This window comes from Kryptolebias marmoratus, linkage group LG14, assembly GCF_001649575.2.
Source record: "Kryptolebias marmoratus isolate JLee-2015 linkage group LG14, ASM164957v2, whole genome shotgun sequence".
In the NCBI taxonomy this organism is placed as follows: Eukaryota; Metazoa; Chordata; class Actinopteri; order Cyprinodontiformes; family Rivulidae; genus Kryptolebias; species Kryptolebias marmoratus.
The window spans coordinates 5,163,770-5,184,604 of NC_051443.1; the positions used below are offsets into that span (position 1 = coordinate 5,163,770).

General features: G+C 37.1%; 2 protein-coding genes across 3 annotated transcripts in view; one reads left to right on the forward strand and one right to left on the reverse strand.

Annotated features, from left to right (window-relative positions):
- The window catches only part of sgtb (small glutamine-rich tetratricopeptide repeat (TPR)-containing, beta), a 15,005-nt gene extending 11,492 nt beyond the window's left edge, over positions 1–3,513 (forward strand). Inside the window, exons 6-12 of the mRNA XM_017427501.3 lie at positions 237–341; positions 432–570; positions 699–761; positions 977–1,014; positions 1,661–1,744; positions 2,479–2,599; positions 2,695–3,513. Coding sequence (XP_017282990.1) covers positions 237–341; positions 432–570; positions 699–761; positions 977–1,014; positions 1,661–1,744; positions 2,479–2,590 — 541 coding nt within the window. The 3' untranslated portion in view covers positions 2,591–2,599; positions 2,695–3,513. The remainder of the gene's footprint in view (positions 1–236; positions 342–431; positions 571–698; positions 762–976; positions 1,015–1,660; positions 1,745–2,478; positions 2,600–2,694) is intronic.
- A 1,544-nt stretch (positions 3,514–5,057) lies between these two features.
- On the reverse strand, positions 5,058–16,725 carry trappc13 (trafficking protein particle complex 13). Of its 2 annotated transcripts, XM_017427498.3 has the most exons (13): positions 16,573–16,725; positions 15,494–15,562; positions 14,474–14,573; positions 14,295–14,379; positions 14,076–14,203; positions 11,167–11,239; positions 10,769–10,813; positions 10,391–10,408; positions 6,900–7,033; positions 6,618–6,816; positions 5,675–5,775; positions 5,425–5,572; positions 5,058–5,349 (listed from the first exon to the last, which is right to left on the reverse strand). In XM_017427498.3, exons 1-13 carry the CDS (start codon positions 16,616–16,618, stop codon positions 5,242–5,244), a joined length of 1,254 nt encoding a protein of 417 aa, XP_017282987.1. In that variant the 5' UTR covers positions 16,619–16,725; the 3' UTR covers positions 5,058–5,241. The 2 variants fall into 2 exon arrangements, with proteins under 2 accessions (XP_017282987.1, XP_017282988.1); XM_017427499.3 differs by lacking the exon at positions 10,391–10,408.
- Between the last annotated feature and the right edge of the window lie 4,110 nt (positions 16,726–20,835).

The window sequence follows — 20,835 nt, forward strand, 5'->3', positions numbered from 1 at the left end:
CTGTAGAGTTCTGATGACAGAGAGTTTGTGTTCCAGAGGGTGGTGAGAGTCAAACAGAAGGTACTGATCTGTGTGGGTTGGTTTCCTGTAGACTTCAATGTTGAGACTGTCCTCTCCTACCATGTGAACCAGACAGTCCGAAGGAAGAAGCTTATTGTCGTAAGCATCTTCTCTGGTAAACTTGATGTTTGATGTACTTTGAAAGTAAAAACGAGTTCTGGCTGAACTTGTTGCAGAGCTGCAGCCCATAGCAAACTGGGGAATTATATAGAGGCGACAAGTGACTGTGAACGAGCCATTAAGATTGACTCAACTTACAGCAAAGCATATGGAAGGATGGGGTGAGTTTCATCTAACTTCACACATATTTAATCAACTTCTGCTGGAAGATTTATCAGAAATCATTTCCCTTCCTTTTTTTGTGGTTGCAGCTTGGCTTTGACAGCTATGAACAAGTATCCAGAGGCGATTTCCTACTTTAAAAAGGCTCTGGTCCTGGACCCTGAGAATGACACATACAAATCCAATCTGAAGATTGCAGAGCAGAAACATAAAGAAGTATCCAGTCCAGTGAGTTTAAACAGGTTTCCTTTTTTAATCTCATTCTTCGTGTCAATTCATGTACTCCTAACTTATAGCTCACATACTCTGTTTTACAGCCATGTTGTTGTTTTTTTCTTCGTATATATGTCCTACAGATAGCTGCTGGACTGGGGTTTGACATGGCGAGTTTAATCAACAACCCTGCCTTCATCAGCATGGTAAGACTCCTGCCATCATCCCATGACTTCCAGAGTTTTACTGCAGCCGTGACAAGACACATCGAAATCTGATAGCTGTGTACCTGCATTCAGAGCCCACAGCAAAGAAATATGGGTCATGTTTCTTCATAAAACTGCCACTGTGATCTGTGATAAATTGTGTTTTTATAATACCTCAGGGAGAGAAGGAATTTCAGCTTGATTTCTGTTTACAGGCTGCAAGTGTGATGCAGAACCAACAGGTCCAACAGCTGTGAGTGGAATCTGGATTCATCTGTGGTATAAGCTTTAAAACCCCAACAAAAATGTTGGGATATTGTAAAATGTAAACAAAAACAGAATGTAATGATTTGCAAATCTCATAAACCTCATAATCCTGTGGTCAAACTCTGCAACCATGTAGTGTAGGAATGTCAAACTGCACATCTGGACATCTCATGGGTCAAGGATGATGCCTACTGATTTCAAGGTCACAGGGTCAAAAGTCAAGGTCACAGGTGACTTATTTGTTAAAACTTGTTTATGCTGCAGCAGGTGACCCCTTTCTTACCTCCACCAAGAAGGTTATGTTCTTGGCGGAGGTTTGTGCTCTCTCAGGGCTTCTAGTTCACAATGAAAAATAATAAACATATCAAATGTTTAAACTAAGATATTGTACAATTTAATTTTTAGAAAAAGTTACTGTAAATGACTATTTTTGAAAGAAAAAGTACAACTCTGTAGTTTAAATGTTAATATGTTTACTATCTTTCATAGTGACTAAAATACTAGTTTAGAAGATTTGTAAATCAGTGTATTCTGTTTTATTTACTTTTCACACAACATCCTAACTTTTTCAGAAATGGGGTTGTAGTTTAAGGAGGATTTTCTGTGTAATCACTGTGTTTATGTGCACTCAGAATGTCAGGAATGATGTCTAACGCAGTTGGAGGTCCTGCAGCAGGAGTCGGAGGAATGTCAGACATTTCCAGCTTAATTGAAGCGTAAGTTAATGCCAAAGTTTTAAGCAAAGATCTTTTGCAATTGGTAGAGCTCAGAGCACGAGTTGAGATTGCCTTAAATGTACATCCAAAATGTAGCTCAATATCTGTAAAAATGTACTGTTTTTTAACCATTTTTTGTTGGCTGTGGCCATCTTCAATTGAAATGATTCCAAATGTTAATGAACTGTAGATGTACAGTACATCTAATAATTACTTGCTGAAAGTAAAAAATATATATTTTGCAGACAAAAAACAAAAACAAAACATGAACACACACAAACGGGCACAAACAATATCACCCTTTTGGCCACCAGATGGCTGCAACAGCTAACTGATCTTAGTCTACACAAAAAAAGGCTTTAACCAGTCAATTTTACAGATATTGACCTAAAAGTTGTTGTGGTAGTAGCTGAAAGTCATACATAACATATACATGTTTCAAGCTCTAATAGATCATGCAAGATGTTACAATATTGCATAAGATTGCGCATAACGTCATTTTCAAGGTTGGCCAAAATAGCTACTAGTCCGTTCTTTTTCATTCTGAGATGATCTTCGTCTAAAAACAGGCATGAAAGGTGGCAGATAATTTGCATTCTTTCAAGGAATGTTAGGTTGTACTTTAAAAAATTGGGTCGGGGTTATTTTCTCCTCAGCAGTGGATGATTTTGTTGCTTTAATTTACTGGATCTTAAAAACAGAAATGCATGCCCTTTATCTCGTCTATTTATCAGGGGCCAACAGTTTGCTCAACAAATCCAGCAGCAGAACCCAGAGCTAATTGAGCAGTTAAGGAACCACATTCGGAGCCGTTCTTTCAGCGGCAGCGCCGAGGAGGACTCATGATCTGTTTGGGTAATTTAAAAAAATAAAAACATCTAAAACTAAACTCATCATACACAAACCTGGGGAACATTTATACGATTATCTTTCCATATTTTTTATCCCAGACACGTTTTTCCTGAAGGAAGAGCAACCATATGGCGCGATAACAATCTCTACACCCATTTCTTCAAGTCAAATCCCCGGCAGAGCTGGAATGAAAAGACAAGGATGGGGTTGAAGGCACTTTACTGAGACAGAAGGATCTGAAGGAGGAGGAGGAGGAAGAGGAAGAAGAAGCGGAAGAGACTGGAGACTGGATCATGAAATGAAACATCCCACACAAGTAGGGCGAAACATACCATAAACACCTGATCATAAAAAAACCCAAAACAACAATAACAACAAACAAGCCAAGACGTCATTCATCCCGCTGACACCATGAGTGAACTTTTTCTTCAGATGTGTTTTTGATGTGTTGAAGCTTTCTGGGAATCCACCTGTTTATTCACAATACAAAAAGAATCAGAGAGGAATGTACTTTAGCTGCAGTGCAGGAAACATTTCAGCTTTTTTGTTCAGACACAGAGCATCAGACATTGTTTATAATGTTTAATATTATTTTTGTAGTAAGAATTCACTGTACTTGTTTTTGAAAACAAAAAACAAAACACAGATTTAGCCCTGGAACACATTGGGCTCACATTTTTTTCAATGCATAATGATTCAGCTTTTAACAAAGACAGTAATGTAATTGTATAACAAGTGTTTGCAGCCTGTGTTATGTTGTTAAAGCCCCTCCCCTTTAAACCAGTTTAATTGGTGATTAACAACATATTCATACTGTTTGTTTGCATGCTCCTAAATCTGGTATTTGAGATCAGATGCTTTATGTAAACAAATATGTAGACTAAGGCAGCACATTGTCTAAAACAATAATAAATATCTTAAAGTTAAAAACACCCTTTCGTGTATTTTTGTCTTTGATTTAAAATGACAAGAACGAGGGGGGTTATTCTTATAAAAAAAATTACAACCCCTGTTTAAATATTAGGTTTTTGTGATGTAAAAAATGAAACCATGATAAAACATTTTAAACCTTTTCCACCCATATTGAGACTAACAACCCCAATTCAAACATAGTTAGGACGTTGTGTAAAATGTAAATAAAAACAGAATTCATAATTTGCAAAACCTTATAAATCTATATTTTATTCACAACAGAACATCTATTTTCTTCACCCGTTTTTCTATTTTGGGTCATGGAGACCTGGTGCCTATCTCCAGCAGTCACTGTCCAAGAGGCAGGGGACACCCTGGACAGATAGCAAGTCCATCACAGGGACACTCATTTAAACTAGACTGAGGCAAAGTGGAAAACTGTTCTGTGGTCAGACAAATGAAAATATGAAATTCTCTTTGGAGACAATGGATGTTATGTCCTCTGTACTAAAGAGGAAAGAGACGAACCGGCCTATTATCAGTGCACACTTTAAAAGCCTGCCTCTCTGATGGTATGGGGGTGCATCAGTGCCTAAAGCATGAGCAGCTTACAGTCTACTGGAAAGGTACCATCAAAGCAAAAAGTCCACAGATTTTAGAACAACATCTGCTCCCATCCAGACAAAATTGAAGATTCACAGGGAAAATGGGTCCTGGTCTGATGAACCAAAATCAAACTTTTCAGCCACAGTGCAGGAATCATTGGTATGTACTGTATTACATGTCAATGGCAGGAACAAGATTAAGGATCACCAAAAGAACACCATCCTAACAGTGGCCATAGTGGTGGCAGCATCATGCTGTGGGGTTGCTTTTCTTCAGCTGGAACTGGGGTTTTAGTCCAGGTGGCTGGCATTATAGACAGCTCCAAATGCTTATTTATTTTGTTTCAAAACCTTGTGTACTCGGTACTTACTGGGCAGTATTACATTATGCTATAAAGAGTCTTTTGCTAACAGGACAAGCAAGTATAGTAAAATCTGAAGTAAAGTGACTTATAAAACTCAATTCTCCTACATTTGCTTGTGATTTTAATTATTTTAAGTGAAGGAGAATGAAAATAGTTTGCCTAACAAGGTGATTCTTTGGATAAATATGGCACCTTTAAAGCCAACATAAATCTAAATTACACTTTGTCATAATAAATCTTTTTCTAATCATGTCACAAAACAATAAAAGTCAGTGGGACTTTTCTGTACTGTAAATATCACATGAATGTTCATGTAGAGCAGTGGTTCCCAAAGATTTTCTTCTGGGTCCCCCTATGGATTACAATAAACCCCAACTGGGCACACACATCGTTCAACCAGACATAAACATATTTTGTTTTCAAACTCCACTGAAGTTTATTTCACACTTCAGGTTGGAACAATATTAACCATTCATATATTAATGTTCAGCATTTGTTTAGCCCATTTTAGAATCTTTAGATTCTTGTTCAGATTTCCACACCACAACACACAGCATGTCAGTCAAAACAAGACAAAAATCAAACTTTACAGAGTATTTATTAACACGTTTACATGATTATTTTCAACAAAACCGATTTATATTATTCACAATTTATTTTAAAATTTAGTATCATCCACTCAGAGGTTGCAAAAAAGTGAAGGAGTGCAAAATTCCAGTTGGTCCATTCATTTCTAAAATGCAAAAAAAGGCAAATAAAATGTCTAGCAGTCATTGCTAATAAATGGGCAGATCACACACACTTGTGCGATGTCATCATATTCGTAGGTCCTCTTTAGAAATGTGTCTGTTAGTCTCAGTCCAGAAATACTCTGAAGAAAAGAGGAGGAGAATATGACTATGTGAGAGAAGATAAAAAAGTGTGATTAGGAAAGTTTGGCACTTACCTGTAGACCCTGGACTGAGGAGAAGACTGTGAGTGGCAGCAGGAGGGAAGAACCAGGGGTAAGTTTCCCCAGCTGTCGTCCTGATATTCCCAACCAGTGGACTGAGCTTGTGTTGCACATCTCCAGAAGCAGGTCCATGGTTCTTTCACTGCAACATGAAAGACAGAGAAAAGTTGGCGGTTAGAGCTCTCAGTCAGGTTAGTTCACTCCTGTGGGTGGTACAGTATGTCTTCTTCAGGGGGATTTGCACCTGCAGTTGGTGATTTTACAGATGATGTCGAACGGCTCTTCAAGGTTTACGGTGTCAGGGATCACCTCCAAAGACAGCCTAATGTCGCCATACCCTGGAGCCTGGAGAACACACAAAAACAAAATCAATTACACTGAAAAGGGATGGATTGTTAAAATGGTTTTGATCAAACCTTGAAAATAACATTAAGTACAATCTCATGCAATGTTGTGAGATAAATGCTGTCAATAACTCTCAGCTACTAATACTATATTACTATATCACTAATATATCGACTTACATTTTTGTTTTTGTTTTTAAGGTTAGCTGGCTGTGGGGGCCATGTTAAATTGGGTTGATCAGTTGTACAGTGGCTTGCAAAAGTATTTGAAGCCCTTGAATGTTTTCTGCTTTTATTGCTGTCATAAATCAGTCAAAATAACTACAAATTGGCCTTCTTTACAAAAAAACATTTAAAAAATCTCAGTATCAAAGTGAAAGTAAATTTCTACAGAGTAATACCAATTAAATAAAAAATATTTTATATAAGATAAGTAATTGCACAAGTATTCACTTATAAGTATGAAAAGACTCCTATTCAATTATTTCAAAGATGACTGAAAATTACAAGTGTGGGGGTATGGATACAACAGGATTTCCAAGGCCCTAAACATCCCCAGTTCTGTTTCATCCATCATCAAGACATGGAAGGAATATGGGACATGTTTAAATGTACCAAGAGCAGGCCGTGAATACAAGCCACTGTAGATATACAGCTAATAATTACCGTCTGAGTTTCATTAAAATCTATCCAGTTGTTCTTAAGATATTTTGCCAACAGACAAGCAAACCTATTATAAATATTGTTCCCTGCCTTTAACCTTTTGGAGGGAGGCGATAACAAAAAAAAAAGATTAAAAAATCTTTTATTAGAGGAAAACTGTCAAAGGGTGAGTTCTGATACCATTCTCTGCAGCTGACTGGTCTGCAGCCTCCCCCTCTCGCCGAGGTTGGTCTTCCAAACAATGTCGAGCTTCCCGATCACAGTCACTCCTTTAATGACGCCAGCCTTCTCTGCGTACTCCTGCTTCGGCTTCAGGCAGTACAAATACTGCCGCGTGTCCATGGGCTGCAGGTAGGACATTTTACCAAATGTGGACTCTCTGTGAAGTGAAACGTTCCAAATAAGCATCTAGCTTAAATCCACTGTGGGTTTTACTCAACAGGTAGGACGAAATGCGTTTACCCCTGATCCCCATGTGCGACGCTGTTGAGTTCTGTAACGTGGTACATCATGGAAGGCTCTAGAGACACTTTCTCCATGAACATTGGTGAGGTGGTGATGTTCTGGATCTGAGCTTCCAGAAACACTTCATCTGTCTAACACAAAGAGGTCACGGGTTTCATTAACACTTCGCATTGACGATTATGAGCATATACACCATCTGATAGGTGAACTGAGCAACACTTCAACATCATCTTTAGCTACTGAAGAAGGTTAGGTTTGTGCAAAACTTTACTGCCTCAAAGGAGAAGTTCACATTTTTAAATTGTTCCTAAAACTAGACTCTTTTGATCATGTGTATTTCAGTGGTTACTCTAATTTTCATCCAGTTTTGACTGGCTGTCATGACCTGCCAGCACTTTACATTGGAGTAGGGAGTAAAGGAAAGACTTTCAGTTTAACTGATGGAGCCTCAGCAGTGTGAGAAAAAAAAATATTCTAGATCTTCTTTTGGTCTGAAAAAAAAAGACCTACTATAATAACAAAAACTTAATAAAATACAAATTTTCTTTCACAAACTCTGGTTTAAGCTGAACTTAACCTCATACCTTTTTTTGTAGATGAGGACTGATTGGTTTGTTCGCCACATCTATCAGAGATTTATCAAAACTCGTTTTTGTAACTCCAAGATGAGAGATTACAAAGAGCTTTCAGTGCACAGACAGGAAGAACATGAAAACAAATGTGAACCAACCCTTTGAGCTGTTCCTCAAGTAATGTGAGTGCCTTTCAGTGACTATTTATTAAAAATATCCAAAGGACAAACATATTATTTACCATTATGTGAATTAAATTCTACCAGCTTTGCTCAGTGTACCTTTGACCACATATTAATACAAGTGTGCTGTGTAATGAAAGAGAGGCTGCACATTGACAATGAGCTCAATAATAACTTAATAAGTTTTTTAAATGGTCTCCCAAACATCAAATAGCTGTTTTTATTTTAATTCCAATTACATATCTGATTCAAAGTCTGAGGCCATGGTAGCCAATGGAAAATGGTGAAATGCTCCCTCTGGGTTGGGGGTGAAGACTTTGCCTCAAGCAGAAGAGTTCGAACATCTGGAATTTTTTTTTCACGAGATATCAGGATGGAGCGGGGGGGTGGACTGTAATGAGGGCCTTGCTCTGATTCATTGTGGTGAAGAAAGAACTGAGCTAAAAAGATAAACTCTTAATTTACTGGACCACCTATGGTCATGAGGTAAGGATCACAAAAGAACAAGATCCTGGATAGAAGCAGCTGAATGGAGCTTCCTTCATAGGGTGGCCAGGCTCAGCCTTAAAGATAGGGTGAGGAGCTCCTTCACTTGGGGGAAGCATAAAGAGCCGCATTCATCCGCATCAAAAGGAGTCAGCTGAGGTGGTTCAGGCAGTCCATTAGGATGCCTCCAGATCACCTCCCTCTAGAGATTTTCCCACTGGGAAGAGGCCCCGGGTAGAGCCAGAACTCACTTGAGGAATCTTATATCCTCTCTGGGTTTGGAACCCCTTTGGATCCCCCAGGAGTAGTTGGAAGGTGTCGCTGGGGAGAGGGATGTCAAATGCCCCGTTTCCACTGGCTCTATTTCAGAAGCCCTGCCCTGCCCTGCTCTGCCCTGCTCTGCCCTGCTCTGCCCTGCCCTGCCCTGCCCTGCTCTGCTCTGCTCTGCTTCAGGCTTTACAGCGCCTTCAGCTGGGGGGCAGACGGCATAAACGTTGCATGGTAAGCTAACGTTGTTGTCTACCGGCCGGCAGAGACCGGCCTCGAAAAAATGCCGGTGGAAACTCTCGCAAAGCAAGCAGAGTAGAGTGGAGCCAGGACCTTTAGAGCCCGAGGAAAAGGGGCATGTTTCCCTCTTGGGCCTATTGCCCCACAACCTGACCACAGATAAGGGGCAGAGAACAGATAGATGGATATCTAATTCATTTTTTTCCTTGTTACTCGTACAGAAAATTTGAGAGCCCCTAAGGCGATGTTGGTGAAAAAAATAGGTCTCCCATGCCCACAAGACTTTATCTGGTGTGCACTGAAAAGTATTGTGTGTGCACTGGAAACATTCTTGTTGGCATGTAATATTATTTGGTGTACACCAGATAATCCTCCTGGTAGCCAGGCCAAATGTCCTTAAACTCAGACTACTATAGAGGATGGCTTTAGAAGAATATTTATCCATCTTAACAAAAACACAAAATGTTCCTGACGATGTCATCCAAAGTGATTGTTGTCAAAACATTCCAAATGTATTTTGAGATCAAAATATAACTCACATAAATCTCTTATTTTACTTTCCACATTGCACTGGATTTTCTCTTGTGCATAGCAACAGTTTGTGTGCATCAGACACTTTTCTGGCCTGGACAAGATAATAATAAGTCAGCATCAAAATGTTGTTTTTAATGCGCACAATAAACATATTTTTAAAATTTGTACATCAACATCCAAGAGCTCCTTAAAAATGTGTGAGCAAGCAGTAAAATGACTTGTAGTGATGTTCTGGTTAACTGAAAGGTAAACCTACAGCTGAGAACATTTGAACCCTTGTTGAGTGTCTCTGTTTGGCAGCGCAAAGTTGGGCAGGAACAGAAACTGGAACCAAAAAGCCCAATGGACCAAATATAATCAATCCAAGGTCATGGAAATGACCAGAGGTGGTAGCACTGTGCTGAATTTCTCCCAGAGATGCATCCTCACACGGTCTAAAACAGTGTAAAGGTCATGCCGAGGGAGTGTCTTGGAGATCCAGAAAATGTCAGTACTAGGAGCATAGCAGCATCATGACTGCCTTAACTGAATGGGGCTTTTCAAACAACTCTGCCAATTTTATTATTCAGACTGTCTGTGCAACCTCTCTCTACCTCAGTGAAATTCAAACAAGAAAAAGCAAAGATTAGTTAATGCCCGAAACTTACAAAATCCAAACACAACCCAATTAGAATTACTGTTTAAACAAAGCTTAGCATCACTGCTCCATGCAAAGCCAAACATACCATTATTTTATATTAGAAATAATAAATATTTCTGTTACATTAGCTTGAGTAAATGTGATTATTAGTCAAATGACTGGAACAAGGTTATAGTTTTCTTCTTAATCAATACTGTTTTTAGTCTGTTTTATCAAACACCATTCAGTCCCAAATTACAAAAATTCAAATGAGATCATTCTTACTTGCATTGTGACAACATTGTTTGGATTTTTAATTTAAGATTTTTTAAGCAGAATCATTACAGTCCCACCCAGCACAATTTGACAACACAAACTTTAGGTAAGACCACACCCTGAAGGAGAGTACAGCACGAGCACACAAAGAAAGGGCAAAACAATGGAAGTCCACTTTGTTCATTCAGAACAGACATGTCCTTCCATTCTTTATTTCTGCACCTTTCTTTGAGCTCGGAAAACAGTGTGCAGCACCAAAAGAGGATGAAGAAGCAGCTAATGTTCAGCCATGAGAACAGAAGAAGGAATTACCACAGAACTCAGGTCACTCTAATGGAGAAAATAAAATACAAGACACAATGAACAAATGAAGTTACATGCAAAAGTTGATGACAATGAATGTTTGCTGTCAAATATAAAAAAGCTACGATATGAAAATGAGAAAAAAGGTAAAAAGCTATTTGCCTCTACTTAAAAAAAACCTTGTTCTCCAGTTTTTACATCATCCAAACACCAGAATAAGTTTGTATACAGCAGAAAATGTGTAACTCTGGGGAAACAAGGGCTTTTACAGAGGCCTAATATAATGGAAATGTTCCTATACATGACATGAAACATAATATGAAGCATGTTAAGTTTGGACTAGCAGTTTATATTGTAACTATAGCAATGTTCGAGTATTGCTTTTACCTCTGCATTGTAGAATTTCGTCTTCACATCCAGTGGCTTCAAAACCTGGTTGAAAATAGATTGAAAACTGAACGCTGGAGTTTTCTCACACTGTAGGTCCATTCAGCTGAATTAAAAACAAGAAATCTGAGGAGAGAAATACACTCCTACTAAGGAGAGAAATCAAAAGAATCTGACTAAAAACTACACTAAAGAGAGAAGCGTGGGGCTGCAGTTCACTGCAGATGACTGTGAGAAACCAAATCAACACCAGGTTGGGGAATTGTATTTGTACTGTCGTAGCTCTGTGGTATTTCTCAACTCACTTCTAAAGACTCCGCCATACTTCATAAAAAGTCAGGAAGTCCACGAGTTTACACCCCCAACCATTCTAATGAGAGCCCTCAATCATTCCTTACCTGGAATTTGAAGAACTTCCGAAAATAGAGCTTCTCCCCAAACTGAGAGGTGTAACTGACAGCACAAACTAAGCTGGAAGGTGGAAGAGAAGAAGTGAAGTTTTAAAACAGGAAACAGGTTTGTATTTTGCGTGTTAAGCTGAAAATATATAAGAGGAGAGCATTCAGGGTTTAGTTTCACAATTAAGACAAATGCTTGTAGAAATTAAAGGCCTAGCATTCCTCGAAGGAATGAATATCACCTGCTGCCTTACATGCAAGAGTTTTGAACTAAGATCATCTCATGATGAGAAATTACCGAGTTATATTCTAAAGATTTATCTAACAGTTTGTTAAAATACATCAATTGTCATCGACCAGATTCTTTGGAAATGTTTCTGAAAAAGATCATACTGACTAGGTCAGCAGAAAAATGAAGAAATCTGTTGGTATTGTGAGGAAGGTTAATGCTAATCATTAACAAATGTTCTCTGACATTGTATTACAGTTTAATTTATCTTTCACATTGTAATATTGTTTGGATAAGTTTTTTTTTTCCTACAGCTCTTCATAAAACTTTGGTTCTTTAGAAACATTTTGTGACAACTACAACCCAGTTGGTATTTTTTATTTCCTCTATGCCTTTGTTTAAGAAATTCCAGATTCTTTCCATTTATGATACTATGTTTTATTCAAAAGGAGAAAATATTTCTGAGCAGTTCAAGGCTTATTTTATAGAAAACTGATGTTCTCTCTTATTCAACACATCAGTCTTTACCAACAAAACATCATCCTTGTAGATGCCAATGTTGATTGCAGTACAGGGAACTAAGCTATGATACAAGTTTTCCCAGATGTCTAAGGGCTGTTCATCTATATAATGTCCTTAAAAATGATTAAAATAGCTTCTTTATAATCGTTTTCATAATATGCTTTGTTTCTTTCAACTGTTTAATGGTGCTCTTGTGATTTTACAAATAATGTATTAATTTGGGTTCTTAGGGGATGCTTTATATAAGCTTTTAGTTTCTCAGTGAACTCTATTTTTCTTGTTCGGTATTTTTGTACGGTCTTGTGCAGAATAAATAAAACAAAAATTAAACAAAAACAAAACAAAAGCCATTTGGGTTTAAACTAAAAATACCATTATGTGACACCAGTCAATATCACAAGATCTTGAAAGATCTATTAGAGATCCTAGTATATCTTATATGACTCTCAGCTACTACCACACCAAACTTTACCTCATGATCTGTAAAACCATCTGAGCTACAGCCATTAGCTGTGGCAGCCATCATGAATCAGGTTGACTCCTAAAGTTATCAGCTCAGAAGTGCATCGAAAGATTTCTCTCTTAATTTTTTCGTTAAATTTTGTTCAACTGAGGTATTTTGCTACCAAATTGCAAACCTTTCTTTTTCTCTCTGCTCCTGGTGGAAAGCGGACGTGTTGTTTTGTCTCTGTCTCTTTCTCTCTGTCTCCTGAACCCCCCTCCCCTGCCTCTCTGCCCTGCTCTCTTTTTGCACCTCTCTTTGCATATTCTCCAAAATTTATAAACTATGGATCTGGTCAGCTGGTCTCTCAACGCAATTGATCAAATTTTCTCGACGGGAAGACTGGGCAAGGGAGTTCCCACCTGCCCTGATGGGACATTTATTGTTGGATACACAATGGATTCCTTGAAGAAGTGGAATATTGTCTGTCTATCGATTTTGTCAGTGGAGGATCTTTACATATTTGGGTTTTTGATAACAGGATTTCTGCTGTTTGGATTAGGCAGTTATCTGACATATCGCCAAATTCGTTTGATGGGTTCGGCGATATATACTCAGACTGTGATGTTACGGGAGCAGAATCGCAAGTTGGATGCGATCCTTTTACAGGATCATAGGCTAAATGCGGTTCCTGGGCTGAAATGGGATAAATCTTGGAGAAAGTTGCTCGCTGGAATTTGGCTGTTTGGATTCGCCATTGAGAAGTATCAGCAAGACTTTCAAGGCAGATGGAAAACATAATGTCAGCCTGACCCAAAACAATTATTGTTATGTGAATCTGGCTCCCCATGCTGACCTTGGCCAGTTATCTTCAATTTCTCCCCAGATTTATGTAAACAAGATGCTCTGCCCCTCTGCCTAAGGACATCTGTAGATTTGCTCTGGGCTGGTAAACATTCCATCATATTATCAAAGACAATGGCCTCTGTGGCGTGATTCATGGACTTTTCTACTAACACACACACACCACACCGCCTCTATACACACACACTCATTTTCATTTCTCTGCCTTGTCTGTTACCCCACTCACACTCCCTCCCTCCCCTCCTTCACTATCTTAGTTTAGTTATCTTAGTAATTCTTATGTTGGCTGTTTAGCGGGCCTTAGTACTGTTAATTAGTCTCTTGGTAGCTTTAGTTTAGCATTATCGTGTTTTAGTTTAGTTATCTTAGCATTTTTCATGTTGGCTGTTAGCAGGCTTTTTGGTACTATTAGTTTGTCTCTTGTACCTTTAGTTTGGCATTATCATGTTTCCTGATTGTTGTTTAGTTCAGTGTTAACTTTATCATAATTTCATTTAGATTATCTTAGCTACTATTTTGACTATCTTAGCTCGTGTTTAGATATGTTTAGTTTTCATGACTTCATTTAGATTATCTCATATTTCATTTAGATTATACATGATTGATGTTTTTTATTTCTGTATTTCTATATTTGATTTTGATGTTTTTTGAATCTGTACCTGATTGTTCTGTGTTTGATTCTGTTGTTGTTTCTGTGTTGTAAAGCACTTTGGATCGCCTTGCTGCTGAAAAAAGCTATATAAATAAATTTCACTTCACTTCACTTCAAATGCACATGCACAAACAGGCACAGGCAGAAACATTACTGCCCACCTTTCACCTTTTTTCGGTGGGCGATAAACATGTACTCACATATGTGTTCCAATTTCTTTGACTTCGTGGTGGATAACGTCATCAATGCAGCACTCAGGTTTGAGCTCTGCCACTGCAGAGTTTGATGCCGACAAATTGAGCCTCTGGGAGCTCGTCTGGAGATCAGCCTGTTGAAAATTGTTAAACACATCAAAAATAGTCAATAAACAAAGGTAGCACTAAATTTAATTTGCGTCATCATTTCCTGTTTTATAATACCTTCACGAGAATGTCTTTTACAACCTGGTTGCTGTCATTATGCACGCTTATATAACTGGAGAACGTTTCCCCAAGAAAAATATTTCTGCAGAATGCAAACAGAAAAGTGTCCAACATGAAAGCTGCTTGTTTAAAAAACATATAAATACAGTGAGCTCAGAAAATGAGGTGGTCATTACCCAAAGTTCTGTGGTAATGTCAGCATCTCTCCCAGCATTATTGTCTCTGCTCCTTTGATGGTGGAGGGGTCATCCCTCATAAGCTGACTGAACAAATCCCCTGTGAAGACACAAAGCAGTTTTAAAACGTTTAACCAATGACTATATGGAGAGGTGCATGAAGATGGAGAAGTGATTAAACTACCAAACTGTGTTCAAACATAGATACAGAGGCAAGGTTTAAAAAGTATTAAAAATCATTAACTTGGGCAGGGAAATAATTTTATGACCCACAGGGCTGCAATTCTTTATTTTTATGTAACAAACTCAGTCTCAACACAGTCTGTCTGTAAGCAAAATATCTCATGATCCACTGGACACATTCTGGTGAAACGCTCAGAAATTAATTGTTGGCTGAAACACAAAACACACAAACTGTGCACAGCATAAAAATCTAAAATGTTTGTGTCACAATTTTTTCTTTCACTTCCATCATTTTTTAATATGAGACGTGAAACAAGCGTGCTATTATCACCAGAACAGCAACTAAGTTGTAAACTTTGTTAAGTTTAATTTTTTAAATGTTTTTTTAAGTGTTCAAATGACCTAACTGATGGGTGTCTTTCTATGGTTGTTTGCCCTCTTTTACAGCAGGTACTCTTGTTTCCTGTCAACATCTCATGCAAATTACATGATATTACATCTAGAGCAACATCACTGCTTTAGTTGGATAAATCTGAAACCAGTGAGCAAACATTTTGGTTGTGTTTTGTCTGACTGCTGCAATGTCGATACAAGGAGTCAGCAGCAGAATATTTCTATACAAACATAATTCTTGTTGATGTAAAAGACAATCTGTTTCGACTTCACTCATATCCTCCACATTTAAGAGAAAAGATGATAAAGTAACAACAGCACAACTGACAGATTTGTGTGCAATGTTGTTTAAAAAGACCAAACAATTAAAAGAAATGTGGTTTTAAAGTTCAAAAAACACGTCTGGAAAACAGAAAATTGAACTCCGTTTACATTCAGGCTCACCTGGAAGATCTCGATCTTCACACGTCACCGGCAGGTTTGTGAAAAGAGTCGGTTTTGTTAGCCGCATCACTGTGAAAGGAAGTAATACTGATTATTGACTTGATGCACAACTATTAGGTCAGTTATTGTGAAGACATTTTCACATGTAAACACAAACTCCACTTCAAAAATCTAATGAATAAATAACAAAAACAATCAAGAATGCAGCAACAACTAAAGATTGTTTTGATCACTGAATACCTCCTGAATACTTTTTTAATACTGAGAGTTTACTTTAACGATAGGAAATGACAAAAACAACATCTGGAATAAATTTGAAAAACCAAGTTTAAATAGATGTAAGCATCATTTCACTTAAATTCAGACAAAAACTAACTAAATGCATTAAACACTCCTGCAATAATATACTTGTTTGTATTACTGTAAAGTATTGCAGTTACCCTTTTTATTTCTAAACAAAATGAGTTATTTTGTTCATTAACTTACCAGACAATAAATAAGTATTTTAAATTTAAGCTTTACTAAAGACATTAACAACAAACATGCACAAAAAAAATATGTTTTGAACTGTTAAATATATATTAACAGCAACTTCAACAAATTTGGGAAGCAAGTCATCAAAACAAAAAGAATGGTGATCAGAAATGTGTAGTAAATAATTAAGCAGTCGAAGTTTAACTGCAGCTTTTATTTTAATATAGGTACAATAAAACTTTACCTTACTTTAACCCTACTGACATTTAGTTTTACAAAAGAAAAACGTAGTTTGTGGGACACTGTGGGCATTTTTTCGCATTATTCAGATTAGCTTTAAAGCTTATTTAACCATATCAATCTTAAATAGCTAAATCTGGTAGGAAAAAACTATGACAAGTTAATTCAAACAACACAATTCTTCAGTGTTACCTGTTCCAACTTTCAGTTCTCTGTACATTTACAAAAGTCACTAAAAGTTTTGTTTATTTATATAAAAGGTTGCTAACTGTTAGCACTGTTAGCAGAAACAGCAACTTGGTTCATATCTGTCTTTACTTCCGCTAAACATGGTGTGCAAATATATGCGTGTTAAAAGCAAATACCTTTTAAAGCGAGCAAATGTTCCTGTTTCGTCTGATTTACGTCCATTTTGACAGAGAAATTAGTCTTATCCTTCAGCCAGAAGGGTGAGATGATGTTTTCTTGCTAGCTTTGGAGCTTTGACCTGACCGGAAGTGAAACTGTTCTTCACGAGTTGGTTTTAAACAAACTTCACGACCAAAGAGGTTTACTGCCCCCACCTGTTCAGAGTAAGTACTACAACAACAGGTCATTTCTTTCTTCTTTTCGTTTCTTTTTTGACTACCAATCTTGAGTTGTAGGAACAGACTATGTTTTTTCATAGATGTATCTATATCTTGTCTTCTGTATGTATTTAAATAATGCAACTTTTCATTTACATTAACTATTTTACTGTTTTGTTCATTTTGAGAACTTTGTTTTCCCACTACATATTTCTAAGTTCTGTACACACCAACATTTAAGGCTTTGTCTTCCTGAGGCATTAATATTGCACTTTCCTGACATCTAGAGGTAGGATTTTGCAAGACATTTGGCCATAACAGCACCGCAGCCACAGGTCATCTGTTTAATAAGAACAACAACTAAAAAGAAACAGACAAAAATCCTTAAATAAATAAGTAAGAATTTCATGAGAGGGAACTCAGTGATATCCAAAAGTTGAATATCTTCTGACGTGGGTCTACACAAAGAGGTCAAAGAAACAAAGATTCACATCTTGTGCTCATGTTACTACCGTGATATTATTTAGATATTAAGTTATAACTTTGCATTGATAAACCTTTAGGATTTCTGTAAGATACATTGTTGTTTTAAGTCAAATTTATCGTCCATAAATAGCAAATAATTTTGGTCCAAACTAAGGCCTCGTACTTGAAGAAACCTGTTTAACTAGATTTTAAAAAGAAACGTAAGAGTCATAAGCTACCTGAAACTTGAAACTTTAGAATTTTGCAATTTTTACATTTGTCAAAATATTTAACTTTATTAAATGAAAATTCTCCTTAGAAACACTTTGAAATCTTTTAGATTCTTTTAAAAAATTGGTCTAAGAAATCTTTTTCTGCACAAATGCAAAAAGGTCCAGAAGCTCTTTATTGAAAGTATAAGAGCAGGATAACTGTGTGTAATTCTTCTTTATTTCAAAATACATTTCTACATTCTGTAGATTTGTGCACATACTGAAATGAACTAAAGTCTGATTCTACACATCATACAGCAGAACAGTGACCGGAACACTGAGAGCCATGTTGTGTACGATCTGTTTGGAACAAATATTTTCATCATCTTCATCCTCCACAAAGACAGACAGAAAGCGCTGAGGCTCCCAGGGGACATCCTGAGTCTGAGAGGCCAGCACTCGGATGCAGCTGACATCTTCCCTGAAGGTGAACTTTTTACCCTCAGGAAGCACAGACATGCTCTGATCAGCTTCAACATCTTTAGCAGCAGCGGCCTGCGAGGCGATGAAGGCATCGATCTCCTCAGCCTTTTCCATGATGAAAATGCGCACATTTCTTTTGCTGTAGTTGCTCATCTGACAAGCAGTGCTGGTGTTCCCCATGTTGGTGTGTGTGATGTGACAGATATGACTGGTTAGGACCGCAGCTTTGCTGGACACTGATGAGAAGGTTAAAAAAAAAGCTCATTATAAACTAGATGGAAACTATGTGCATTGCTTTTGCCCAGTTTATTTTTTTCATTGTTATTATGGGGGACAGTGCATAAGAACCGAAGCAACCTTATTACTATTCTGTTCATTTTTTTTGTCTCACACAGCTTATACAACATGCAAATTATAAAACAAAATGTGTGGCTGGATTAGGAAAAGTGTTCCATGACTTTCTGTAGCAGTAAATTGCACATTGTAGAGAAAATTGGGGATTTTACAAAATTCACAAGCCTTCTTTGGAGCTCTACAACTCAGACAGACTTTACAGTAGAAACATCATTCAAAGTTTAAACAGGTCACAGAAAGTTGGACTTTTAATGTTTGAACTGGCATTTTGATATCTTGTATGGTTTTACCACCATCATAAGTTAAGTTTGATGATTTTTATAATTGTTTTCCACATAATGTTTAACTGACAGTTGATGATGTCACTCACTAACTTTTAGGTTAATTAAATTTTCAAATCTTTTGCAAACAAACTCTTCATACAGCCACGCATTTTTTAGTACATAAAGAAAATATACATCGAAACAAGGGCACTTTTGTCTTCTTTCACTCATTGTGTCTCTTGCTGCTATAGGACTATTCCAAGCTTCCATGGGTTCATTTCCTCTTTAGCTCAAAATGCTCTCTTCATAACTGAAAGTGTAGAGTCTTTAACTTGTCATATCTCTCACATAAAACACAGTAGAAATATAAAGATTCACGTATGTGATCATCAGAGTCTTCTGCTGTTCACCGTTCAAGAATTTCTAAGATCCAACTTATAGTTTTCACACACTGTTTTCACAGACTTTTCTGTCTGTTTCTGTCTGCCTTTCATTAACTTGGCAGTCAGAGAGTGAGAGTCACAAGTTACCATGATGACCATAAGAAGCCACTGGCAGCAGCTTTAACATTTAAAAAACATTTAATAAATTTTATACAGTTCATATATCAAAATATAGGCATTTTATCAGAGCTTAGAACATTACAAAGTTACGTTGAAATTATAAGCAGGGGCTGCATCAAGACTTTTCAAAGTTTCTTCGAAGATCTTCTAATTTTAACATTAATATTATGTGTTGTAAAGAAGCCTTTTTGGCTTTACATAGTATAGCAGTACAACAGTGTCCAAGCAGTATGCATACACATGAATTGCAGTTTGCTGTTGCAGTTAGCAGAAACTATCAGTGGTGTTTAGAAGAAAAGCCTATTGCACTATTTACACTTTTTTAAAGCAATTATTACATTTTGGCAGAATAATAAAATAAGATGCAGATCAATTAACAAAACAAGCAGTTTGGATAAAATAACCTCCTACCTGCTGATTCTGTGCTGGCAGCTGACAGTAGTCAACTGTAAAACACTCTGAGGCTTGTGGACACAGTCTGATAAAATGCAAATATTAACTGGTGTCACTGGGCAACATAATGTCTCCTCCAGCTTCAGAGGACAGAAAGGTAATGTCTGGTTTGTTTAAGACAGTTTGGGATCTTTAAAGTGACTGAAGACATAAATTAACATTTTTATTTAAAGGCCTAACATCCTTTAAAGGAATCCATGTTGCCCAAAACCTTCTATGCAAGAATTTAGACTAAGATCATCTTATGTTTAAAAATGATAAAGTTGTAGCTGTTTCAATCAAACTTTGAAAATAACCTTCTCCACCTCCTTATGCAATATCACAGCATTGTCAGAGCATGTGTTGGAGATGACAGCTACCACATTAAGTTTTAGTTCAATATTTGTAGAACTGACTGAGTTACTGTCATTTTTATGAATTTTATAGGCCAATAATCTGTGGTGGCCATCTTAAATTGGGTTGATTCATAAGGTTGATAAATTTTTAATATATATACATCCAATGATGATTTCCCAAAAATTTAATTAAAATCAGTCCAGTGGTTCATGAAATATTTTGTTAAAAGACACAGAGTTAACTCAAAATAGTTACTGCCAACATTTTAAATAAAAAAAACATGCACAATTTGTTAGCACACAATATATGTGTTGAGGATCCGTCTCAGCTACTACCACACCAAACCTTAGGTCAACATCAGTAAAATTGGATGAGTTATCATCATTTTGTTTTTTAAGACTAGTTAGATGGGGCAGCCATCTTGGATTGGTTTGAGTCCAAAAGTTAATCAGTTAAAGTAACATTTAACAACATTTAACACTGGGCGATAACAATTTTAAGAGTTTCTGTTTGAATCCAGATCTGACTTCATTTACTTTTCTCTAAAAGTTCCTTAAAAATGCTAAATATAGTTCTTTGGCATTCACACAAAAAACAAGTGGAATTCTTGTATATTTATATAATTGTTGAGTATTAACACCCACTGTAACTGGAGCAGCAGGGCAGATTTCTGTACCAGAAAAGATCTGCGTGGGATCCACAGAGAATAAAGTAGCAGCCATGTTCACCCAGCATGGCTGCTACTTTATTCTTGAGCCTGGCAGCTGAAGGAGGAACAGCTTGTCCTGCTCGCTCTCGTCCTTACTGATAACTGATAACTTTGCCTGTGAATTATTTTTAAAGTCACAGTTTTTATAATTATATTTACATTATCGACATCATTACTGGATTACTCCAAACCTAAGGACTGGGAGATTTTCTCACTTTTATTTT

Bases quoted from the DNA above. Each gene is read 5' to 3' on its own strand.
- trappc13 (XM_017427498.3), bottom strand. From the start codon at position 16,618: ATGGACGTAAATCAGACGAAACAGGAACATTTGCTCGCTTTAAAAG. The intron at 14,204-14,294 runs GTATTATAAAAC...AATTTTCAACAG, and splicing joins TAAAAGACATTCTCGTGAAG to GCTGATCTCCAGACGAGCTC. The intron at 11,240-14,075 runs GTGAGTACATGT...TCCACCTTCCAG, and splicing joins AAAGAAATTGGAACACATAT to CTTAGTTTGTGCTGTCAGTT.